We start from the raw sequence: 26,220 nt of genomic DNA on the forward strand, positions 1-26,220 counted from the left end.
GAGAGAGAGCACAAGAGAGAGCAGGGGGAGGAGCAGAGGGAGAGGGACAAGCAGACTCCGTTCTGAGTGCAGAGCCTGACTCGGGGCCTGATCCCACGACCCCGAGCCGAAATCAAGAGCCAGACATTTAACCGACTGAGCTGCCCAGGAGCCCCTAGAACACATTTTAAAATGTCTTCCCTTCAAGTCGGATGCCCGGCGTGGCTCACCCTATTCTGATGGCGAAGCCTCATGTTACAGTCTCTGTAGATATTCTTGTCAATCCTGTTTTACAGATGAGACAACTGGGGTTCAGAAGGATTAACTAACCTCCCAGAGTCATCAGCAGAGTGTTGGTCCAGTCCCGACCCACATCTGTCTGGCTGTCGTTGAATAGAGCATGGGTCCGCAGACTGCAGCAAAGGACCCATGGGCTTGTTTTTGTACAACCTGTGAGCTGAGAATAATTTTTGCATTTTGAATGGGTGAAAAAAATAATAAAAAGAATTCATGGGGCGGCTGGGTGGCTCAGTTGTTAAGCATCTGCCCTCGGCTCAGGTCATGATCCCAGGGTCCTGGGATCGAGCCCCGCATCCGGCTCCCTGCTCAGCGGGAAGCCTGCTTCTCCCTCTCCCACTCCCCCTGCTTGTGTTCCCTCTCTCGCTGTCTCTCTCTGTCAAATAAATAAAAATAAAATCTTAAAAAAAGAAGAAAAATAGTTCGTGACGTGAAATTTATATGAAATTAACATTTCCCTGTCCCTCCATAAAGGTTTCCTAGAACAGAGCCACACTCATCCGTTTACATGGGATTTATGGCTGCTTTTGAGCTACAACGGTGAGCTGAGTAGTGAGAGACTGTATGGTCCACAAAGCTGAAACTATGCACTGCTTGGCCCTTTCCAGAAAAAGGTTGCCAACCCCTGCGGTAGAACATAAGCATTTTGCCCAGCGCCCATCAGGACTCTGTAGGGAGACAGAATTACCCGGGACGATCTCTAGGGGGAGCTGTCTACCTTCTTCCAGCTGAGTGTGGACTGTGCTCCCAGATTCGACTTCCCCTGGTGATAGCCCCCCTGTATGTAATACTAAGGCTAATGCTAATACTAGAACCAAATCTAGGACTCCCCTTATACGGCAGGTGCTGGGGAGTCAGGACTTGAACGCAGAGGCAGAGGCAGGGACGTCAGACTTCACCAGAGAGCGCCAGCATGACAGAACCAGCTCCACCTCCCTTGGCACAAGTAGGCAGGACGCCCAGAGGCAAGGCCAACCAGCTAGACCGCACTTGAGACTGGCAAAGGCCCGGAGGTCAGCACACAAGTGGAACAGGGAGTTTGGGGTTCAACAAGCTGAGCTTCATCCGCCTGCCCCACCCCGCCATTGCTGGGATGGGACTCAGGGGCAAGGTGAGGGGTGCAGTGAATCCTGTGGGTGCTCCTCCCGGGTTCCCTTGACGCGCTTGTGCATCTGTCCCCCAGCTGTTGGGAGGGTGGGCTGCTAACATCTCTGGGCTGCCTCCTTCTCCGGAGAACGGGGCCCAGCTGAGTGGGGGCTGCCAGGGAGGCTGCGTAGCCCCTGCACCCAGACCTTGGCCAGTGGTTGTCGGAAGTGGGAATACAAAAGACCAGGATGGTGCCTTAAGGTGGCACCTGTCCCAGAGCTCCCATGGCATCAGGCCACAGCTGACCCCAGCTGAGACCACATCTTCACTTTGCTCCTTCCCCTGCCCCGTCCTGCTTCCCTCATTCCCCTCCTCCAGAGAGCACCCCACAATAAATCCCACATGTGAGTCTCTCCGCCTCAGGCTCGCCTTCTAGGGAGCCCAATCCTGGACAAGATTCATCAGGATCCAATTATCGTGAGCAGTGCTGAATACATTTTGAAGTACGATGGTTCCTGTCTTTGGCGGATTCGCCTGCCTCTGGCCGGATCTCGGTTCTCTCTCTGGGTCTTCTGTCTTTGGCACCTGCCCCTGCAACAGAGTATCTGTGTGTGGTTTGACTTGGCCATTTGGAGCTGTGACAGCTTTTGGGGCAGCATTCTACAGGAGTAATATCCTTCCTGCTTATTGAATCTCAGAATTCATTTTCGAACCAAAGACATCAAATAAACCCAGACAATACATGGCGGCTCTGTGATTATGACCCGAGGAGTTGAATCACATTGTTCATCCTCGAAAGTTGTGTTCCTTATTAGCCTCATCTGGAACCTCAGACACAAAGCAGACACATCGCTCCAGGAGGGATGGGAAGTTTGGTCTGGCTTTGATGTGTGTCTGGAGATGATAAACTTGGGATGAGAAAGATAGAAGACCCCCCTCCCCTGACACACACACTCCCTGTCTCCAGCAGGCCTTTGGCCCTTGGATAGGTTTCAATATCCTGTAGGGCCGATTTCTGCCCCACATGTTGGGAATCAGCCTTTATATACCAGGCATCCCAGGGTTAAAGTAGAGCAGATGCATTTCGCCATCTGTCAATAAATATTAGCCACGGTCCCTTGTGGGTGCTGGCTTTGTGGTTGATTGCTACTGATCATTTATCTTATGAAGGGTATTCTCTTCTTTTTCTATGGTGTAGCACTTGTATAATAAAGAAAAGTTTTAAAAACAGTTAAGTACAGTGTAATTCCAGTTTTTAATATAAATAATTAGTCATGGACACACATACATGTGTAAAAATAGGCTGGAAGTATTTGTGCCAAAATGCTTGCAGGGCGTATTTTTGGGGAGTGGAAAGATGAGCTCTCTTTCTGTTCTTTTTTATTTATCAACGTTTCTGATCCTTCTACCATGGCTATACACGATCTGTGTTCAAACAAGGGTGCAAAGATGATGCTCTGTAGCAAAGTGTCCTTTCTGAGACGCGTTAACCAACACAAGCACCCTCTTGGGGAGGTGGTGACAGTTAGGTGTGGGCACCTTGGCTGGGTGAGACACCTTTGGGAACTTGGTGATCCGAGCCTTCCAGGGCTGAAAGGGAGAACTATTTGGGGGCAGAGGACAGTTGATGGAGCCTTCCCCTCGGGGGTAGCTCTTGTAGGAGGGAAGCCAGCAGAATCTGCTCCCAACATTGTCCCCAGGTGCTCCAGCCAATGGCCATCCCTGGGTTGGTCCCCAGAACGTCCTTCCTACTCTCCATCCTTCACCTGCCTCAGGCTATGGCTCCGGGCCACCCACTCCGTTTTTATGTTATGGGGTCTTTTACTTTGTGTGTGTGTATGGGAGGGGGATGGGATGTGGTGGGGGGGATCATCTTTCTGTTGTTAAAGCTGATGCATTTAATTTTCTTTTTCTTTCCTCCTCTTACTTCTTGTTTTTCTTCCACTTCTCCTTACCACTCCAGTCCCAAATAACCATTACAAATAATCTTATTGTTGCCAGTGTGTCGTTCTCCTCCAGCAGCTGCAGAGTTTTCTAGGAACATGGGAGGTGATGTATGTATGATACAATGTATAATTAAAGCCTAAGGTCAGAAAATCAGCATCTTTCTTACTAGAAGAGCCACAGAATTTAACCTGAACCAGAGCACACCTCTGATCATAAAATATTTTGAAATAAGATTCCAAGGTACTCTAATGATAAAATCACTATTCTAGATCATGACACAACAGCATGCATAATGACTTTTAAGTCCAGAATGGCTAGCGTACGTACAAGGAAGGAAACTCAAGAGGTAGGCTGGAATTCACGATCGGATCCTTGGGCATAGAACCACTGCGTTCCCACTGCTGGGGAACGGCAGGAACTCAGAGAAGCTGCCTCACAGCCATGGACTGGGGGCTCCTTAAAGTTCCGAACGGGGTTCAAACCTGCAGTCCAGGGGTCGAACCTGGGAGGGGTGGAGAGCTGAGTGGTCGGCTATCTTGCTGCCCCTCCACCCCATGCGCAGCAGACCTCAGGAAGTCTGACGCAACTGCTCAGGAGCTCAGCAAGGACACTGGTCACAGAGCAAAAAAGCGGGTCCTCGTGGGCACCCAAATGGAGGTAGGTTTTTCCTCGAGTGCCAGAAAAGCTTAGTGAGAGACAATTTGTATGCAAAGTCCAAATGGGGTCTTTGGGGTCAGCAAGATGCGAATTATTTTGATTTTCATCACCGCTCCTATGCAAGCGCAGAAAATCACATGTCCTCAGCAGCACAGAAGTTCACCCCGGGACTTTAGGAGATAGTTCTGGGAATACTCAGGCAGTGGGAACAGCAGGAAGATGCTAAGGGCACGGCAAGGAGAGAGCTTTAATTGTCCTGGGTGCGCAGCAGGCATGCCGCTCGTCCTTAGGGGGACCACAGGGAATCCACACCCTCCTCAAAACACGCCTGGACCTGGTCCTGTCCCGGGTGCAGCAGAAATTGCCGAATGTCAGGGCTGGTGTGGGCGATGCCAAGGCTGGGCTGATGGCTAGAAGAGAGGGATGAGAGAAAAGGGGGCTTCTCAGGAGGCAGATAAAGGAGAAGGAGGCTATGGACCGTAAGGAGTCTGCTGCTAGGAGAACCCCTGTCTTTGGAGCAAACCTCAGGAGCTAAGCAGGGACAGGCTTGCCAGGTGGGGAGTGGAAGAAGTTACTCAGAGCTGATGCGAGGGTGTAGGCCCAGAGAAGAGTGGATTCTTGAAAATTTCTGAGAGCTAGAGACCAGTAGGAATCTTGTCCTCAGGGTAGGGCCCAGGGAAGACAGAGAGTAAGAGAACAAGGAGTCCCAGAGACCAAGACCTGGCAAGGAAGATCTGGGGGACGCTGGGGTTTGCGGATGCCGAGTATGAGTTGACTTGGTGGAGCAATTTGCCCTAAAACTGAAGACCGAGTAGGGAAGAGCCAGGGAGAGAAGGAGATGCCTGCTCAGCGCCTGCCCACAGCGGGTCAGTAGGAAGCCTCTGTTCTGTTTCACTGGTGCTCCCGGAGCGGTCCTCCCACGCTGCCGTCCAGAAGGTCAAGTAGCACCGGAAGAGATGCCCCAGGAGAGGTGCAGCAGAGCCAGGAAAGACCAAGATACAGTCTCTCGAGGATTGCCCTGGGGTGGAAGTGGGGGGGCAACAGAAGGGCCACCAGCAAGAGACCAGGCAGGGGACGGCTCCCTGAGCACCCAGGACGAGGTGTGAGGTGTGTACCATAGCAGCTGGCCCACAGCAACCCAGGTGGGTCTGGGGCTCTGGTCTCTGCCCTCCCCGTCCTCTCCTTGGTGACGTTCCCTCCCAGTGTTCTCAGGGAAAGGCTTGGCCATGCACTGGATGTGAGTGCTTGCTCTTAACATTCCCAGTCCCTATAACTTTAAACCTCTCCTAGCTGGGAAATGGATGATTTCTCCCCAGTGAAAGGAAAGAAATGGCACAGTGAAGCCCAGCCCCCTTCTTGCCCCGAATGTCAGTGAATTAGCCATTTCTGTGCAGTGGGGGAGGGGCTAGGCCAGGAGAGACGGGTGCCTGCTCTGACCTCTCCATTCCTTTCTCCCCATTTTCATTCTAACTTTTCTCCCGCCTTGCTCCCTAGATGACTCCTACATCAAGGGATCCAGAGTGCATTTCTGTCCAAATCTTCCAGATTGAATTCTTTGGGGACCCACTTTGCCCAAACACTGGAACAGCCACCAGGCTGATAAATCTCCTTCACTTATAAAATCCCTAGGAGCCGTCTAGGCGCCAGTGTGGGCAGGTGATATGGGGATCACAGGAGGAGAGTCTCAGGATGGCACTCCTGGGGTGAACCCTTTGTCTACTCAGCAAGTCCTGGAATTCTTCTAGGTGGCCTGTGGGTCACAGCGGTATTGGGTGTTAATGCGGTTCCTGCTGCCAGGTTCTCCTCTCCTCTGGGGACTGGAAACACGACCTCCTTGGCTCCTCTGTCTTTGGGTGGGGCCATATGACTCGTTCCAGTCAAGGAGCGGACAGGATGTGACTTCTCTGCCAGAGCCTTGAATCACCTGTGTGAGATCCTCCAGAGTTTCCTTCCTCCTAACTAGGTGATGTGGCCACACTGTCAGGTCAAAGTCACGCTCAACCCGGATCCCTGAGTGATTCCAGAGGGCAGAACTGCTGCCAACTTTGGCCGCGTGGCATAAGCAAGGAATACGTTTTTCTCGTGTTAAGCTGACGAGACGTTGGATGGTAGAGCAACTGCACTATCACCCAGCGTATCCTGACTGATGCCATCATTTGAGAGGGAAGAAAAACGACTTTCTTTTGACCTGGGTATCAAGGAGGCATGATGATTTTTTTTTTTAAAAGATTTTATTTTTTTGTCAGAGAGCACGCACACAAGCAAGCAGGGGGAGCAGCAGAGGGAGAGGGAGAAGCGGGCTCCCCGCTGAGCAAGGAGCCCAATGTGGGGCTCAATCCCAGGACCCCGGGGGTCATGACCCGAGCTGACCCAGGTGTCCCTGAGGCGTGATGATTAAGCAAGCATTGTCATGAGGGGATATTGCCCGTATCACTGCTGATTGTGGATATTAGAGAACTACCCAAATGGAAGAGAAAAAGTAGAAACGTGGTATCTGGGTAAAAGGATACAAATGACAATCACTATGAGATCTGCTCCTCGGATGTTCCTTGTTCCTAATGACGAGGAGGCTGGAATAATTCTGCATCTCGTTGGGTAAATTGCCCATCACTGGGTTGGGTTCCCGAAGACTCGGGCTGTGGGCTAGAGATCAGTGTGCAGGTTTGTTAGGGAGTGCTCCTGGATTAACAGCCCTCGGGAGGGAAGGGTTGGGAGGAGGCAGGAGTGGGCAGAGGAGAAGCCAAGCCTCCCTGGAGTCTCAATGGAAGACTCAGCCACTGCTGGGAGGAGTTCTGAAGGTGGGAGGACCCTTCAGAGCTCTCCCTAAAGGGCCAGGTGTTTATGTTGATTGGTCACTGGACACGGTGCCCCAGGAAGGGGGTGTGGCTTTGGACCGGGTGGTTCTCTTCAGCTGCCGCAGGCCCTAGGGCAGACCAGGGTGTTCGGATCCAGCCCAGGGACGGCTCGCATGATAAACATAGAGAACTCAGTAGGGCAGCCTACAGCAGTGGCTGGATTTTGGAGGGTGGGTATGCATCCTCCTCAGGGGTAAACTCTAGCTCAGGAGAGGCAAAAGTAACTGGGAGTGATGATTTATCCTGGGGACTTAGCTGTGTCACTAGCAGCTCAAAGCTGCCCGCAGGAGGCTTGAAGAATGGGCTGGAACCTGGGGTTTGGTACGCACGCACACATACTGACTGGCCTTTAGTAAAATGCATACTTGGACGTGTTTCACTACTGAGATGATGCAAGCCAAAATCGCCAGAGGCCACAGACCCTACTGCTGCACCTGCTGGGCCCGACGGACTCTGCCCGGTGAGCAATTCCACCTAAACAGGGACCAAAAGGACACTGGCTCCGTCCTTACTTCGTAGCCTCCTGCTTGCGGTTCTGGCTCCCAGAGAGCAGCCAAAGTCAGCATAAAAAGGAATCAACCAGTCTATCAGTTTTATATACGCAGAATAGGTATGTGTGTATACACATACATGAGGGGTCCATGAGCAGTTCTGAAAATGTCCCTTTAGGAAGGTCTGTTGTTGCAGCAATAGATATTTTTTTTTTAAGATTTTATTTATTTATTTATTTATTTATTTGACAGAGAGAGAGAGACAGTGAGAGAGGGAACACAAGCAGGGGGAGTGGGAGAGGGAGAAGCAGGTTTTCTGTGGAGCAGGGAACCCGATGGGGGGCTCGATCCCAGGACCCTGGGATCATGACCTGAGCCGAAGGCAGACGCTTAACGCCTGAGCCACCCAGGCGCCCCGCAGCAATAGATGTTGATATTCCAAGCCCACTCTAAGAAAGTATTCATTAGGGCCCATCGTAGGTATGCATGCATGTATGCATATAGTGTGTGCAAATATTATACACATACAAATATATTTATTTTTTCTATTAAGTGCCTGAGTGTCTCATTTAAAATTAATGCTCTCTGGTTTCTTTGGGCATATGGCTGCATGGAATCTGACAGTGATGGGGTGGGGGCGGTTGGGGGGTGGCCACAGGAGCAGACCTTGAGTGGCTAGCTCCTAATTCTGGGAAAGGAAGTTTTTGGTGATGTAAAAATACCAATTAGGAAGGCAGAAGACCAAGGCTTGGTCTCAGCTCTGACTCTGAGATCATGTAGTTGTGTGATTGTAGACAAAATGCTAAAACCTCTTCGGCCCTCAGTTTCTATCTTGGGAAAAAGCAGGGAGAATGTGTGTGTGTGTGTGCACGCGTACGCGCGTGAGAGTGTGTGTGTTGTACCAGGAATACTTAATGTGCCTTCCAGAATTACAAATACTGTGATTATATGAAAACTGACCAAGGTTAGCAGCTATTGGTTTTCTCCTGCTAGATACCGCAGGGCTGGAAAAGAATGCAGCTCACCAACCACCTTGCTTTGGAGCATAAGAAGATATACCGTGTATACCGTGACTTGCGAGGCTAGCAGGTTTGCATTACATTGAACTTCAATGTCTGGACCGGGAGGAGGGGAGGGCCATCACCATCCCCTCCTCCTCTCTCATGGCTGGCCTCCGCTAGAGATAGCCCTGGATTCCAAAGAGCCAGATGGGCAGTTGAAGATGCAGGGCAATGACCCAACCTCTCCTTCAGCTTCCTGTGGAAAAGGGGTCTCAGATCTCTGATATCATAGAGACATGCCAAGATAAAAGGAGGCTATGTGTTTTGGAGGTTCCCTTCTGCTAGCGCACAGCAGTTCTCAAACTTGAAACGCATCAGGATCTCTTGGAGTGCTGGCTAAAACACAGATTGCTGGGCCCTGCCCAGAGTTTCTGGTTCACTTGGTCCTGGACGAGGCGTCAGTTTTGCGTCTCTAACCAGTTCCCTGCTGCAGCTGATGTTGCTGGTCCAGGGACCCCACTCTGAGAACTATAGCTCTAGGACAATGTCAAGTATTCACTTAAAAATGGGGAGGAAATAGAGCAAGGGAAAGTAGCTTTTAAAATCTTTTTAAGAGGCTTTTAAAATGGTTTTGTTTTGTTTTTAAAGATTTTATTTATTTAACAGAGAGAGACACAGTGAGAGAGGGAACACAAGCAGGGGGAGTGGGAGAGAGATAAGCAGGCCTCCCGCCGAGCAGGGAGCCCGATGCGGGGCTCGATCCCAGAACCCTGGGATCATGACCTGAGCCGAAGGCAGACGCCCAACGATTGAGCCACCCAGGTGCCCCTAAAATGGTTTTTATATTGAGTCAATTTAAGGACTTTTCATTTATTCTTCTTCTGAAAACCGGGAAGAATCTGAAACTACTGCCCAGCAGATATTATACCATGGAAACCAGGAGTGAGGAAAGCCTTCTGATCATGAACTATTTAGCCACCAGGAATTGACCTTAAAAAAAAAAAATCTATTAATGCCAAAATAATAACGCAGGTTTTAAAAGTAGCTTTTGAAATGTGCTCATAGGCTGACACTTACACACATGAAAAGGAAATCGACATGCTTTTTAAAACCAGTCATTTCCATGAAAGATACCTGGCTCAGGGGAATTACTGATTTTACTGTTTTGGCATTTTACTGGGTGTTTCACAGACTGTGAGGGAGGGGACAAAAAGACAAATGACATAAAACTCTGTATGCCACCGTGACAAATGTCAGTGAGGCTGAGGGGGGTTGGGGGGGTGGTGCTGGGTGGTTGCTGGAAGGCAGCCTGGTGAGCCCTCAAACAGTTACCATCAGGGCAAGTAATATAGTTTCCATCTCCCGCCTGTCCTAGACAGGCAAGGGGAGACAGACTCCACTAGCCCCTCTGTAACTTTGGAGCATCCCTCCCTCACATTCCAGGGCAACATCTTGTAATTCTTGGATTCCTTTTCCTAGATCAAATAAAGAAAAAAGCTACATACGCATCTCTGGAGGAAAATGTCTGTATTAAAAGCCAAAAAAACCACATTAGTACAAGAAACGCCCACCAGGCCACGTCACTGGATAGATCGACTTGGAAAAAGGTTCATAAAGTTCATTTTTAGCGGTAACAATATGTGGGTGTGAAATCCTTCCCATGCCCCCTCCCCTTTTAAATAAATTAAAAAACAACTAACTTCAAATACTATGTTTGGATACAAAGAGCTTCTCTTACTACAGCAATAGCAATTTGATTTTTTTTTTTTTTTTACTAAAACTTTCATTTAAAACAGTTATTAAATATATAAAACAAATACACAGGATTTGGTCATTTTCTGCCATGAATGTAGGGCACGTGGGTGCGGGGAGGGAGGAGGGCAGGGGGATACAATAGAGGGGAAAGGGCCCCGTTTCCCTCCTCTCTGTCTTCCTAGCTGTGGATCCCACCCTGCTGGCGCAAGGACTGCCACCTGCCTTCCGGAACGACGCGCGGCACACAGGTCGCTGGGCAAAGCCGCTGGGGCCCCTCCGGCGGCCCCCTCCCCGGAGGAAGAACTAACGGTCACCACAGCACGAAGCACACCGGCCGAGTCTCCCGGCGGGAAAGGCACCCGAGAGCGCGGCCACAGGGCGGACGCGGGGAGGAGCGGGCCGGGTCACTTGGCCGCCGCCCCCGAGGTGACGGCCGCGGCGGCGGCGGCGGCGGCGGCGGCGGCCGCGGCGGCGGCGGCGGTGGTCCCCGCGGGCACGGCGGCGGGCACGGCGGCGGGGGCGGCGGCGGCGGCGGCGGCGGTCCGGCGCTGCTCCATGCCGTTGGGCAGGAAGCCGGCGATGATGGGCACCGGCCAGATGAGGGCGGCCACGCTCCACACGACGATGACCAGGGTCATGAAGCAGGCGACCAGCGTGGACTCGATGGGCTTGCGGTTCAGCCGCCAGCCCGGCTCGCCCTGCAGCTCCTCCAGGCTGAAGTCCAGGCAGCAGAAGTGCAGCGGCTCGCCCTGCAGCCACAGTGGCCCGGGGGGCTCGGCTGCGGGGTAGGCGGGCAGCGCGGTGGGCGCCCCGGAGGCGGCGGCGGCGGCGGGCCGGAGGCGGCCGGGGCGGCGGCCGCGCACCCAGCCGCAGCCCACGCAGAGGCGCAGGTCCTGCTGCGCGCCGCCGGCCGCCAGCCCCAGGTGCTCGATGAGCAGCGGCGGCCCGACGCGGTGGAAGGCGGCGGCGAAGAAGGCGCGGCCGTGCGCGTTGGTGGAGAAGAGCAGCAGGTCGCACTGGAAGCCCCGCGGGCGGCCCCAGCGCACGAGCAGCGAGCTCAGCATCTGCCGCTGCACGCTGATGTTGCACGCCGCCGCCGCCTCCTCCGGGCCCGGGCGCTCGGGGGGCCCGGGAGCCGCCGAGGCCAGCAGCCGCGGGGCGGCGGGCTCGCCCGCGGACGACGCATTGACGGAGGCGTTGAGGGGCGCCCCGCCGAGGCCCGGCGCGTCCGCGGCCCCGCCGCGGGCCGGCGGCAGCGGGCAGGCGGCGGCCAGCAGCGCGGCGAGCGGGAGCAGCATGGCCTGCGGCGGGCGCCTACGCGCGCGGGGCGGGCGGCGGCTGCATGGCGCACGGGCGACGGGCTGGCGAGCGGACGGCGGGACCACGGGAGCTGGCGGCCGGGCGGAGGGGGGGCGCGCCCGGCACCTGGCAGCCCGCGGGGGCGGCGCGGAGGCGGCGGCGGCGGCGGCGGCTCGCCCGGCACGGGGATCCCTCCCGGCCCGGCTGCGTCTGGGGTTCCCCGCCGCCCCCGGCGCAGGGGCCCTCGGACGGCCGAGCTGCTCTGCAAGGCCGGGCGCTCGCCCGGAGCAGGATTCCCCGGCTCGGCTCCGCCTCCCGCGCGCCCCGCCCCGCCCCGCCCCGCCCCCGCCCGCCGGGCTGCGAGACTCGGGGGAGGGCGGGCTTCCACGCGCCGGGCCGGGCGGGACGCGCGCGGGGTGCGGGGCTGGGATCCTGCGGCGGGCGCGAGGCCGGGCCCGGGGCGGAGCGGGGGGTCGCAGGAGCGGCGGGGCGGGGCGGGGTGGGGAGGGTGGGGGGTTGGCCCGGCCGGGGGAGCCGGCCCAGGCGTCCGACTCCGCGGGGGAGGAGGCGCAGTGGGAGAACTGCGTCCTGGGAGGGAGACCATCGCCGTGTCACGCGGGAGGGGTGAGCTTGCGAGGTCTCGCCTTAGTGCTCACCGGGACCCCTCTCGTTTTACAGAAGGGGAAACTGAGGCCGAGAGAAGGCACCCCAAGGCCACCGTACAAGCCAGAACCAGGACTCCGGGCCACTAGGCTTTCTACCTTTCCACGGTAGAAATCTCCCATCTCAAATCTGCAGGGTTTATTTTTTAATACACCTCCGACACAGGAGAGCCACTTGGCATTCCCCCCAGGGCAAGCGGCACTCTGAGGAAAATGCCAAGAACTCTACGGAGTTTTGGGTGGAGATGGGCTGGTGGGGCTGGTGGGAACGGGAGCCTCCAGAGGGGTCCCGATGGGAAGTTTCACTCCCAGGAAACCGCTCCTCCGGAGCTTTTGTCTGTAGAAGCCGTGTCAAGTCAAGGGCTTCATCCCCGTTAGGAGAGCAGGTTGGGGGAGGTCTGTCAAGAATAAGGAACCACGATCGGATTTATATTTTAAAAACACTTTCCTAGTAATTTGGCCTCTTACACTTGGGGCGGGGGGAGGTCACCGAGCCCCTCTAAGGGAATGTTCCTATGGTTTGAAGCCACTGTGCTCCGTGAGCACCAGCTATTCCTGAATCTGAGACGGAAGGGGTGGAGGGACATGCAAGAAGCAGCCAACAAAATGGCCCTCACAGAGGTAAGTTTCCTGATCCGAGCTACACTGCTAGGCATTATGGCTGATAACGTTTCTGGAAGCTTTGTCCATTATTTCTAACAATGAGTAAAACCAGGGGGAGAAAGATGTGAACACAGCCTCAACATATCCCAACATACCTGGCCTCTTTCGAGCTGGGCAAGTCATTATTCTGACTTGGCCTTGGTTTCCCCATCTGAACAGTGGGGGTCAGTGGTACCTGTCTAGGAGGGGTGCTATGATAAATATGCCCAACCCAGTGTGTGTGTGTCTGTCTGTCCACAGAAGAGCTCACGTGGTGGTGGCTGCTATGATGTGCTTACTACGGGTCCTGCCAGAAGTGGCTGTCTGGAATGGTCCTTGCTTTCTATAGAAATGGTTAGTTTCCCCGAGGGGATGGGACTTCCCTTTTGTTTACGCCTTTTCTGCTGGGAAGTGGTGCTCTCAGAAAGAACAATGTGCCTTTTCATGCTTTTATTAAACACGACTCTTCCTTCAAGCCTTGCGTGTTAGGAGCAGACTCTGTTGACGGCAAGTAGAGGGACTGAGCAGTGTGGCTAGTGATCAGCCCAAGAACGTCAGGTCATCTAAGGGCTGAGTGAGGCCCAGCCTTCAAGGGGTGCATTCCAAGCCTGGCCACTGTGTACAGCAGTGGGTGACACTCTCTAGGGTTTCAGCCACGGGTGGGGGCTTCCTGGCTTTGTCTGGGCAGCAGGGAAGGCAGCAAGAGAGGGAGCAGACAAAGATCTATTTGGGGGGGGGGCGCCAAGTAGTTTGCTGCAAAGTTGTACCACCATAGCCCCATGTCCTGGCAACCCGCCTTCTGCCCACTTTTCCAGCACGTGCCACGGACTCTGAAACCTCACCCTCATTCAGAGGGACAATTAAGCATGTGTTTTCTAGATTGATTTGCTGTCTTTTTGGACAATTGGAATTTGGGAAGAAAAGATAAAAATTAAGTTATTTTCCGTCCTGTTTGCTGCTGGGTTACCAGCAACGAGAAAAGTACCTAGCGCGGGGGAGAGGCTCAGAACTAGGGGCATCTAAGCGTACGGAGGCTGGGCTCCTCCTTTTAACAGAAGTTAAGAGAGTATATGGTGCGAGTCTGTTTTATCTTGAGAAAAATTTTCAGTTGAGCTTCTTTATAAAGATGCCTGTTTTGGGGTGCCTGGCTGGCTCAGTCGGTTAAGTGTCTGACTCTTGATTTCAGCTCAGGTCATGATCTCGGGGTCGTCAGATCGAGCCCCGAGTCAGGCCCCACACGCAGTGCGTCTCCCTCTGCTCTTCCGTCCCCTTCCCCCCCCCCCACCGCACTCTCTCTTTCTCAAATAAATAAATAAAATCTTTTTCTAAAAAAGATGCATGTTTTATAAACACATATGAACATGTTATAACATATAAATATGGCTTATATTCTGTGCCATACTCTTTTCCATATTTGAAATTCGCTCGGTTGATTTGTTCTTAATTTCTCTGAAGTTTCCATCCTTGAATACTTGTTTTCTAAGAGGTGAAAATTGTTTTGGAAACTGAGTCCAAAGTGCTGTCTTTTTTTTTTTTTTTTAAGATTCCATTTATTTATTTGACAGAGAAAGACACAGTGAGAGGGAACACAAGCAGGGGGAGTGGGAGAGGGAGAAGCAGGCTTCCCGCGGAGCAGGGAGCCCGATGCGGGGGCTCGATCCCAGGACCCTGGGATCATGACCCGAGCCGAAGATAGTTGCTTAATGACTAAGCCACCCAGGCACCCCCCAAAGTGCTGTCTTAGACACGCAATGATCTCCTTCCCCCAGTCCTTCAGTTCAGTTGACAAAATTCAGGATAAACAACATAGGATGCTGAAGTTTGGGATAATTTTTTTTTTAACAGAGGGATACGTTGTTGGACTTACACACCTAATTCACGATCAGCTATACAGTATTTTTATATGAGATAATATGGGTTTGTACCATATATGATAATATGGGTTTGTAACATATATAAACAGTAATATGGGTTTGCAACATTAAATAAGGGAAAATTTCATCTGTATGTTTTATTATCCTCAGAATAATAAAAGAGTTACGTATCTAAAAACATTAAAAACATATATCATATGTTATAAACTTATTCATATATTACATTATAACCACGATATATGAAGGTTGGAAAACGGGAAACAATGATACTCCCAGTTACCTGCTCTCTTTAATATTCTGTGTCTGTGTCATCCTTTTTTCCATTTTGCATATTCTCTAAAATGTGCAGCTCTTACTTCTGGGGGAAAAAAAAGATAATTATACTAAAGTCTCACCCCCTTTTGCAACCGTTACTGCTTTGCACTCTTCCCTTCAGCCTCTGGCAGCGGACCCGGAGGGTCAGCCAGGGGCATGGGGTGCGCAACACGCCGTTGCTGACTGAGCAAGCTGGCTGGTTAAGAGTGCTGCCTGAGCTACAGGCAGAGACCTGCTCCGGTGCTGTGTGTGGTCCCCCCCAACCGCCCTCGGATCCATCTCCTACCACTTTCCCTTCCCCTCGCCGGCTCTGTTCCAGGCACACTGGCTTCCTTGCTGTTCTTGGAACACGCGGAGCAAACTCCGCTTTTGAGCCAAACTCAAGGCCTTTGCCCCTGCTGTTTCCTCTGCCCCGGACACTGTTCTTTCTGACATTTCCTTTGTTTGCTCCCATGTCTCCCTCAGCTCTCTGCTGCAAAGGCAGCTCCCCAGGGAGGCCCTTCCTGACCACTCGTGTAAAACAGTACCCATCGCCCCTGTCCCCGTCACTACCTTCCCGTGCGCTGTTCCGCACATCTTCCTAGTACTCACAGTCTGCTGACGCGCTGTCCATCTTTCTTCTTTGTTTAATGTCTCTTTATTGGGATGCCTGCCTCCCCCAAAGCAGGGCTTTAATCTATTTTGTTCCGTGGAACAGTATGTGGCGCATAGTAGATGCTCAGTAATAGTTGGCGAATGAGTGAATTCAAAAGACTGTGGGTCTGGCCAGCAGGCTGTGGGTGGGGTTTAGGGCGTTGAGATGGACAGAGCCACACCGATGCCCCAGCAACAAGGACTGCTATGTCCCTACCAGCCTGTGCACCTGCCCCTGCACAGGGCTGAGGCCCCACCGGGGAACCACCTGCCTGGGCGGAGTCTGGTGTGGAAGGCTGAACCGATCTCACAAGCCCTGCTGCTGGGCACAAGCCGAGGGGCACTTGCCAGTGCAAACCGAATTACTAGCAACATTCCAGATGAGCCCAGCTCTTCCTTCTATGGATGTGAGGGAGAAAGGCAAATGAGGCTCCTTCCCTTTCCCCCAGTCCTGTGATTTTTATAAGACAAATGGAAGACTTTCAGACATCTCTGTTTTGTTCCTAAAATCCAGAGAGCGAGTTTTTCTACATGGACTGTATTGGTAGAAAACAAGCATCGAGGACTTCAAAGAAAATAATTAGCAATGGTGCATGTAATTTAATTCTCTTCATTTCCGACGCCCCTCCCCGGCGTCAGCTAATTTTTCCCGCATACCGCCTATGAAGTAAGACTTAACAAAAAGATCTCTTTGGGTTATTTGAATTCCTTTCATCCCATGGCCTCAGAGTGCTGCAGGTACAGTAACTCGTGAGTCCTCTCCTATTATGTGGGTGGAATTAAGATATTGTTCCCACACATTCTGGACTGAGAAATAAGCAAGAACCACAAAAGAATTGTAAAAATAGGACAGAGAAGAGAAAGGCTTGGAAACAAGTGGCTCAGCCACATCAGAGTCACTGGTGAAGGTCGGTGTCTGTCAGGGGCCGGGGTGGGGAGGGCCGCACAAGGGAATGGTGGAAGAATACTATTCATGCCTGCGTCCCTGAGAAATCCCATTCCTCGGATGGGACACTCGAGGACCGGTCGCAGGGGCAGCTGAAGCCCCAGTGTTCGCAGATGAGATCCTTAACCATCCTGTGTCCTCTGCTTGCATGAGGCTTCGTGATCTTTCTGGGTGCCTCAGCCAGATCTCCAGGGCGTGGACATTTAATCTTCCTGACTGCTGTGGTCAGCAGGGAGATCTGTCTCCGCAGAAGCCCAGCAACAATTACAGCCCGTGCAATTCATTTGGCAATTAATCCCAGGCTGTCCGGGGACAAGGCTGCTGTTGCCGGCTTCAAGCTGTTAGTTGGTGCCTTCTTTGTTTGCTTGTGGGCACCCCGGGCTCAGGGTGGGCAGGGCCACTGCTGGTATTTTTTTTTTTTTTAAGATTTTATTTATTTATGCGGCGCCTGGGTGGCTCAGTTGTTAAGCGTCTGCCTTCGGCTCAGGTAGTGATCCCAGGGTCCTGGGATCGAGCCCTGCATCGGGCTCCCTGCTCGGCGGGGAGCATGCTTCTCCCTCTCCCACTCCCCCTGCTTGTGTTCCCTCTCTCCCTGTCTCTCTCTCTGTTGAATAAATAAATAAAATCTTAAAAAAAAAGATTTTATTTATTTATTTGACACAAATTGAGAGAGAGAGAGACAGAGACAAGTGGGGGAAACCGCAGAGGAAGAAGGAGAAGCAGACTCCCCGCCGAGCAGGGAGCCCGATGGCGGGGCTCGATACCAGGACCTTGGGAGCATGACCCGAGCCGAAGGCAGACAGACACTCCACCGACTGAGCCACCCAGGCACCCGTGGTATTTCTTTTCTATCCAGAGACCCGAGCATCATGCTGGGTTTCTGGGAAGATTTCAGCAAGGACTTGTGGAGGGAAGAGGGAGCCTTCTGCTATGGAAAGATGGAGTGTCTAGAAGAGACCCAGGAGGACGAAAATGGTGCTCGTGTGGTACGTGCGTGAAAGGATTTGAAGGGGGAAAGGAGTGCCTGCTGAGCGCTCGAGCACCTCTTCTGGGCTTGGCCTGACATTGGCACCTTCACCAGATGACAGTTGTCCCCTAACAGACACTGTGTGCCAGGCGCTGTGTCGAGCACTTGAAATTCATCCTCACCACAGTCCCCTGAGGAAGAGATTACTATGGCCATTTTACAGATGAGGTAAACTGAGTCTCCAAGGGATTCGGTCACTTCTACAGAGTCACACAGTGGTGGAATAAGATTCGAACTTTGTCTGACCATCTCATTCTTTTTTTTTTTTCTTAAGTAAACTCGACACCTAATGTGTGGCTTGAACTCATGACCCCGAGATCAAGAGTCACATGCTCTACCGACTGAGCCAGCCAGGCACCCCTCATTCTTAATCACAGCCCTGCTCAATGGCCCCCGCCGTCACCAACAACCTTGTGAGTTGGAGGGTATCGTTCTGTTTTACTGATGAGGAAGCAGGTGCGGAGTGGCTGGGCCGCTAGCAAAGCCAGCTCATCTGCATCTCTTCAGCCTTCCAAGTACATCTACCCTGCATTCAGTCCCAACTCATAAATCCCACCGACACTGAAAATGCTAGAGGATGTTTCTTCAATCCAGTGCATCCTTAATGATGAAGCTCTGGATTCCGGTTCTCCAAATGCATTGCTCAGCCTCCAGGGTCACCAGGGTGCCTGGTACAGAGCAGGTGCCATGAACCTGGGGTTCAGCAGGGACCGCTTGGCTGGGCAGACATCCAGCCTGGGGCTCCTGAGGTTACCCGAGAGCCTCTGGGTTTGACATTGATGGATTTTTAAATAATGTATTTATCAATGACTCAGAGAGATATTCAAGAGAAAGATAAAGAAGACTGGGGATATCGACAAAACCACACTGATGGGGACAGCAGAGTAGTTTCTGTGAAACACGTCCAGGGTCAGCATCTGTCAGACCAACCTGACACGATTTTCAGAAAACATTTTTTGGTAATAAAAGTAATTTTTTTTTGGTGGGGGGTGGGAAAAGACAACCCCTAAAGCAAGTGATATTTTGTGGTTCTCTTATCCACCTTCTGAAAAATTAGAATGCCATTTAGCAGTTCGAATTGTAAATTCTGAGGATTTCAGTATGGAAAACCTGGGGGACAGAGCTGGGTCATCAGAACAAAGGCGACTGGATGTTCCCCATCAGCCACTAACGAGCATCACACAAATTTACTTCATGCTGCTTCTAAACACCACCAGACACTCTCTTCAAATAAAATAATTGGTGTTCCATTTCCAGAGGAAGGGAGGAGATGGAGGAAGCGGGAGCCCATTTTTGAGAGAGCCAGGCACATTGGAACACATTTATCAAGGACTCGCATGCCTTCTAACCACACACATCCCACTCGGCTCACACGTGCTTGGGGACATCTGTCATTTGCCTGGGTACACTCAGGCAGGTGTCTTGCCTGGCATTCCCTTCGCGTTAAGGTGGCCTATCTTCTTGGTCTATCCGTTCTTTTTCTACTAATGTCTCCAGGTTTTATATTTGAGAGAGCTGTGGCTACGAACACGGCCTTGGGACCCGCATAGACCTGGATTGGATGCACTACTTGACACTGCTGTGTCTCAGTTTTCTTGTCTGTGAAATGGGCCTACTTGTGCTACTGTGCAGGTTAAAGGAAGTCATTGTTGTAGAACAATTAGTTCAGGGCCTGTGCGGGATAAGTATGTTTCTGGTTTACTTCCAGAAACGTGGGAATGGGGCTCCTCCTCTGCTCTTCCACTACTATGAAAATTGGTATATTTGCGCCTGCAAGGATTCATCACTGTGCGTGGGAAATACAGAGAGAGGGTCAGGTCCTGATTGAAAAGAAGGCGAACTTCTGTCTACACGGACCCATCCCTAGCAATCAAGCAAACCTGCAATCCCATGGCCATGAGGATTGGAAAGCATCCCGGAGGCCTTCCAGTCCAAATTCATCATAGATGGGGAAACTGAGGCCAGAGAGGGGTGCTGGCCTTGCACAAACTGATTGGCCGCAAAACCAGGGCTGGAAGCCAAGCCTCTTGGCCGACGGGGCCTCAGATGTGGCACCTCTTTCTCGAAGTCTGGTCCTTTGCAATGCTTTAACAGTCACACTTTAAAAATGAGGGCCGGTTGCAAAGTGAGAGCAGAAAGACTTTCTAATTTACTTAGCGAAGAGGAGGAAAATGATGGGCTTGATAATTGCTGGAGTCGCACTTCTAACTCTATTTACAGGGCGGAGGATTGATTGCAGGGGCTGAGAGTGTCGGCTCGCTCGGCAGGCTTCCGTGCTGATGCAATTAAGCCTTGCTCCTTCCAGCTCTGCCTAGGACCTGGGACAAGCCCCATGAGACCCAGGTGTGAGCTGGAAGCCCAGGCTGGACCTACTCCAGCCTGGAGTCCTGAAGAAGTCCATGGGCGTAGGCAAGAACTTGGAGCCCGTGGTCCAAGTAAGGCCAGCGGGGACCATTGGGTCATGCTTTCTGGTACCTAGGCTGCTGGCCAGACTCCTGCAGTCCCCTCACACGGTATTAGAACCCCCATGTCACTATCTGCCTAAAGTTGGGTGGCCCCCGAGACCCCCAGAGCTGGCTGTGCTCACTCCTTACCACCCAGACTGGCCCCCTGGATGGCAATCGCTATCTTGATTGTGTCTGGGTTTGCTCTGCGCTTTGCACTTTGGTGATGTGGGCTGTGAACCTCTCCACGGAAAACCCCAGCACTACCCTGGAGCCGGGCCTCTTTTCCCAGCCCTGTCCACCCTAGCCAAGCATGGCTCAGCCCCTCTGGTTTCATTGCTTATGAGAGCAAAAAATTGGAAACCAAACCAGTTGTCCCCAAATAAGGGGATGGTTATGGAAATGCAGAAATGTTGACCACTATGAAAGACTGTGCGGCCATGACAATTCTTTCTACAGAGTCTCTGCTTAGCATGGTGTCAGGGCTGAACTGAGCACCTCTCACGGCGTCCAAGGTGTTTAGAACCCCCAAGCGCTTATGGTCGTTTGTATGATTGTTACCAACGCTTTGTGCAGTTTGGGGGGAGGTCGCATTACATAGGGCTTGGTGATTCCGTGGACAATCCCTCAATATACTCCCCGTTATGGGGGGGTCTCACTCTCGCCTCTTCCCACGTGGCACCCAGACCACTGTCTTCACTCTCTTCCCCTCTAGATGTCCTCAGGGAACCTCAAAATCCCTTCCCTTCCGTCATGAAGAGCAATCCGGTTCTTTCCCAGCTCCTCCCCTCGCCCGCCAGTTCATCCTGGGACTCCCCTGACTAGAGCCATGCAAGTAACCAGACCCGTTCCTTTTTGTAAGGCAGCTGAGCCCTGGTTTTTGCCACTGGATCGTGTCCTTGAGCTTCCCTACCTCCACCACAAATGGCTTCCCAGATCTTAACTGAACCAGAATCCCCTGGAAGGCCCCACCCTAGCACTTCTGATTCAGCAAGGCGGGGGTGGGACCTGACAATGCGCATCTCTGACAAGGTCCCAGGTGATTTGTGGATGATGCTGATGCCAACAGTCTGGGAGCACGCTCAGAACCGCTAGCTTGGGCCATTTCAGAATTTCCTCTGAACACATGAAAGACCCTTCCTGAGAGGAATTTTGGTGAAAAGTGTTTTCAGCATCTTTTTTTTTTTTCTTTTTTAAGATTTTATTTATTTGACAGAGAGAGACACAGCGAGAGAGGGAACACAAGCAGGGGGAGTGGGAGAGGGAGAAGCAGGCTGCCCGCCGAGCAGGGAGCCCGATGCGGGGCTCGATCCCAGGACCCTGAGACCGTGACCTGAGCCGAAGGCAGACGCTTAACGACTGAGCCACCCAGGCGCCCCTAAAGATTTTATTTTATTTTATTTGTACGAGAGAGAGAGAGCACGCACAAGCAGGGGGAGCGGCAGGCAGAGGAGAAGCAGGCTTCCCGCCGAGCAGGGAGCCCGATGCGGGGCTCGATCCCAGGACCCTGGGATCACGACCTGAGCCGAAGGCAGACGCTTAACGACTGAGCCACCCAGGCGCCCTGTTTTCAGCATCTTGTCACACATTATTCTATCGTTGTTGGAGATAGAAAAAGTTACATAAAAATGTTTATGCCCGGGGCATCGGCTTCCCAGGTTCTCCAGAGAAGCAGAGAAGGGGATCCTAGACCACCCATCAGCTGGGTTTGCTGAACTGAAGATGGGCGCCTGTGGCTTGCGCAGATGATTTCCAGCAACTAACCAGGGCAGCTCCCACGGTTTCAGGCCAGAGGAGGTGCCAGCACTGGGAGCTGCATTGGGGGCAGGGCTGAGCCAACAGGGGCTGGAGTGCAGGGCCCCAGAAGCCAGATCAAGGATCATCAACACACTGGCAACTGTAATCAGATACCACTGTGCCAAGGGCATGTCAGAGATGGCCAAGGGCACGGCCGACCTAGCTGTCCCTGCCCCAGGGCCCTCGCTCTCTGTCGGGGGTGGGGGAGGCCAAGCCAACATGTGCAAATATGAAGACCTCAGACTAATGATGGTCATTGGTGGGAAAGCCACAGTGGTGGAGAAGCTTCAGGGGACCTGGTTCTAGTCCCAGCCCTGACATTCCCTGATGAGGCTTTGATCTTGAGCGCGTCCAGGCACCTTCCTGAGTCCTGTGGTGTCTCATTGGAAAAACAAGGGGCCGGCACCCGAACATGTCGTCTGCTCCATAAAACTCCATGGCCAAATGGGTCTTTAGGGCCTGGCATGCCAGTTCTCCATTAGGCTTGTGTTCTTTTTTGGGGTGGGGACAGAAGGCCAGCTCGGACGTTGTGAGGACTTGGGCCAGTCAGGACGCATTGTGTTTTGCAGCCTCCTTGGGTTGTGAGAGGTGGTCAGACTGTGAGAGACCCAATGCCCTGTCTTGGCCCCAAGTGGAAGCAGGATGTTGGGGAGCACAGGTGTGGAGATAGTTGGCATACTTGACTTCCAGATGTCGAGGGTGCCCTGTACAGCTGGACCTCATTTGGCCCCAGCAGCTGTATAGGAGATCTGAAGGCACAGGGAGAAAAAGCATCAATCAACAGCTCTGGCTTGCGCTCTCTGGACTTGGCCCTGACTGCTTAAAATGGGTGTGGATTGTGAAGAGAAGGGGGAGGGGATGGAGGACAAGATAGGAGCCTGTGTGCAGGAGCAGGGCTCCTGGGGTCAGCCTTGGGACTTGGCCTTGCCCGCTGAGGTACTGGAGGGGTTGGGGGTCATTCATGTAGTTTCCCCACGTTCTATAGTCAGATTGGTCCCAGGACTTCCATTGTCTCACCTGCCAATGGGAACTCCTGGCGGCCGCACCAGCCTCAGGCAGGGCCCCTTCCCAGGCCAGAGAGGGCCACCCCTATGACTTTGGGGCAGCCCCAGACTCGGGGTTTTTCCCCTTTCTCCCTTGCTCTGTCTCTCCTTCTGGAGCCTTGGGATTCTCCTGGCCCCAGCTAGCTGAGCGCTTCACACCCCATTGAAAAGTCACTGCAATAATTACCAGATCATTAACAGGGGATTTTGAAAAGGCACTTCAAAGCATCTCTCCCAGAATTGCTAAGACAGGTGTAAAAGTCTATCTGGGCAGAGAGCAGCCAGTTTAAAAGGATGTTGGGGACCGAAGGGTAGGTGTTAATTAAACTGGGCTGAGCGGCAAGGAGAGGGTAACCTTCCCATCTGAGCACCGTAAAAACCAGGTGGTGGTGAGGGGGCCTCAAAGGTTTGGACAAAACCCAAAACGTCCAGACTTCGTTGCTCCTCTTGTACTTTATTAAAGAATTTGACCAAGGGGCGCCTGGGTGGCTCAGATGGTTAAGCGTCTGCCTTTGGCTCAGGTCATGATCCCAGGGTCCTGGGATCGAGTCCCGCATCGGGCTCCTGGCTCAGCGGGGAGCCTGCTTCTCCCTCTCCCTCTGCCTCTCTCCCTGCTCATGCTCGCTCTCTCTGTGTATCTCTGTGTCTCAAATGAATAAATAAAATCTTAAAAAAAAAAAAAAAAAGAATTTGACCAAAATCCGAGCTTTTCTTTAGAATGCGTGCTACCTGTGTTGGGAAGGTTCATATATCATAAACAAAAATAAACCTTCCTGCGCCGCAGGCTTCATGATTAATTTTACTAATTAAGGTTAATGAACATCAAATGCCTAAGTGGCTGGGGGTAGGGTGCGGAGATCCGCCCTCCTTGTGTGAAAAGCCCTACGGGAAGGAAGAGAACAAATAAATGGTTAGGAATACCCACCTAAGCTACTCTACCGAAAGCTTAACCCCGCTCTTGCATCATGACAAACCCGAAGATGGTTTGGGTGGGTATACGGCCCTTCCCCACCTGGGAACCTTGTTTTCAGAGATCCTTGCCCCCCTTACAACTGATCTCTGGTCAGCAGTACGCTCAAGTGCAGAGCTTAATGGTCTAAGTCAGGGAGTTTCATTTCCGGCTGCCTACCGGAATCCGATGGTGACAAGATGTCAGACTCACCCAAGGCATATGAAACCAGAATCTCCGGGGCCGAAGACCCGGCATCCGTATTTTTAAGCAGCTAATCAAGGTGATGGCTGCACAAGGTTTTGAGTTCCGGTGTTTGGGAGCTACAGGAGCCAAAGATACTTTCTGTGATTTTTTTTTTCTTTCTTGTATATTCCAGGCTACTTCAGAGCACAACAGTTTCAAAACGTCGCCTCGGGGTCTTCAGCAACCTTAGCTCCTTGAGAGGACTGATTGGCAAGACACGTTTCCTAGATGCCAGACAGGAAATGGAAGCCAAGCACAGGAGTGTTTGGGCTCGCGGTGACCATCTTCAGCGTCACGCGAGCATCTGTCTGGCACCTTGCAGGCTGGTGAGGCGAGTGTGAAGCAGCGCGCACTTCATGGGGTTTCATATTTGGAGTGTAGCAAATGCTACCTAGGACACCGTGCTATCTGGGTATGACTTGCTAAGATGTCATTGTGTCCATTTGTCCATGAGACATCCCCCCACCCCCGCCCTGTGCTGTAAAGGTGCTGGTCCCCCCCATGCCCACCCCCAGATTCTCTGCCTGGATCCTGGACAGTGGGTCACGTGGCCTCAGGATGCCATTGGCTGCAATCCGGTGGGAAAGGGAGGTATGGGGGTGGGGGTCCTAGAGGGGAGGAGGGCGTCGGGAGGGGCCGGGTGGCCCCAGAGGGGATGAATGAAAGTGATGGGTAGGGTGCAGAGCTAGGGAGGAAGGTGTCACCAGCTACATGAGAATCAACAGCTTGGAGACCCTCTGTCACTCACAGATCAACCTGCCCGCCCCCCCCTCCAAATGCTTCCATGTGTTGGTATCAACTTGTCATTTTGGATTTTATTAAAATCACCTCAAAAACCTGTCCCTGTATCATAGGCAATCTGATGTCTCTGCCATGTCTCTAGGCATTCTGGGGGCTCTTAATTTCTCCTGCCTGCCTGTGGCCCCGATTCCTGTTGGATTCCCAGTCTCTGTTCTGTGCTATTGTTTTTCCTGCAAGATATCACCCCACCTCACTCTGCCCTGATCCCTTCTTATTCCAAAGAGCCATTGGCTCAAAGCTGGGGCGGAGCTGACTCCCAGACCCAGTTCAGCAGAGCCCAGACACATTGAAAGGACCCCTTTGCCTTCAGCCTGGTCTGGATCCTTTATACACACGCTGCTCCTCCTGCTATGAAAACAAAACATGCATCCTCTTCCCAGCCCGTTTCCCTCTCATCTCTCATCTCCTCCCCCCTCCGAGGCCTCTGATGCCCCCACTTGCCAGGGCAACACTGTGGGCATGGAAGGGAGAAGGGAAAGATCAGGGGAGGGAAAAAGAACAACTCCCCTGCAAATCTCCAGGATCTGGCTTCAGCATTAAATTCAAACGGCCAGAGATTGGATTCTGCAGGCATAAGCCACTTACATGCAAATTTGGGCAAATCATATGCAAATATCACATGTGACTCTGCCCTGGATTGCATCTGCTTAGAGCAGGCAAGTAGAGCTTATTGGTGAAGTGCGTTCAAGATGCGGGGACACAGGAACAAGAGAGGAGAATGGGGGATTCTTCAACTCCAACTGCATGCCGGCAACTTTTACGTATGTCATTTGCTCAACCAGCACTTCTTGAGTGGCTGATGTGTGTCTGGCATGGTGATGGAGGCAGTGAGATCAACAGGAAGCAGTGCGCCCCCCTCCCAGATCTTCTAGATAAGTCAGGACCCAAACAAGTACGATGAGGGGGTTTGCAATGGGAAGGCCATGCTTTGGAAAGACAGTGATGGTCACGTGTGCAGGATGCTGTGGGGACACAGGGCAGGCCATCTCATCAGCGCAGGGCATCTGGAAACCTCCTGGAAGCGGTGATGCCTGAGCTGAGCTTTGAGGGATTAAAAGGAGATACTAAGTGAATGAGGGTTTTGTATTTAGGGCCACGGGTGCAGCTGGTGGATGAGTGTGGCGCTGGGAGGGGTGCATGAGGCGGGGGAGTGAGGAGAGGGGGGCTGGTGAGATTCAGGAGCTGGATCATCAAGGGTTTCAGCCCTGAGCTAAGAAGGTGGAGGTCTAGCCTGAAAAATGAGGGTGTAAGCAGGAGAATAATGAGAAAAGGAGGTGTTTCAGGAAAGCTTGCGGACTGCAGCGTGGGGCGAGGGCCGGAGCCGGTCCAGGTGGGGCAAAGAGGCTGGTTGTGAGGGCTTAGACTGGGCCGTGGTGGGAGAGACCAGGAGGTGGACATTCTCAGGAAAATGATGTAGGGGCCCAAAGGAGTAGGATTCTGTGTTCAGTCAGTTGTGGAGGGTGATGGTAGGAGA

General features: G+C 52.6%; 1 protein-coding gene and 1 long non-coding RNA gene across 3 annotated transcripts; one reads left to right on the top strand and one right to left on the bottom strand.

The window, feature by feature from the left end:
- Positions 1-9,825: 9,825 nt before the first annotated feature.
- On the bottom strand, positions 9,826-11,366 carry TMEM158 (transmembrane protein 158). The gene has a single exon (XM_081816395.1). The coding sequence runs from the start codon at positions 11,364-11,366 to the stop codon at positions 10,473-10,475; it is 894 nt and encodes a 297-aa protein (XP_081672521.1). The 3' UTR covers positions 9,826-10,472.
- A 527-nt stretch (positions 11,367-11,893) lies between these two features.
- Positions 11,894-25,119, top strand: LOC115936712 (uncharacterized). 2 transcript variants are annotated; one of them, XR_014144340.1, is made up of 5 exons: positions 11,894-12,137; positions 12,556-12,650; positions 12,933-13,025; positions 17,741-17,879; positions 24,079-25,119. It is a non-coding gene; the product is annotated as an uncharacterized LOC115936712 (long non-coding RNA). The 2 variants fall into 2 exon arrangements; XR_004072110.2 differs by lacking the exon at positions 17,741-17,879.
- Positions 25,120-26,220: the final 1,101 nt, after the last annotated feature.

Source organism: Leptonychotes weddellii, chromosome 1 (genome assembly GCF_054177405.1).
Source record: "Leptonychotes weddellii isolate Sample4059 chromosome 1, ASM5417740v2, whole genome shotgun sequence".
Lineage (NCBI taxonomy): Eukaryota > Metazoa > Chordata > Mammalia > Carnivora > Phocidae > Leptonychotes > Leptonychotes weddellii.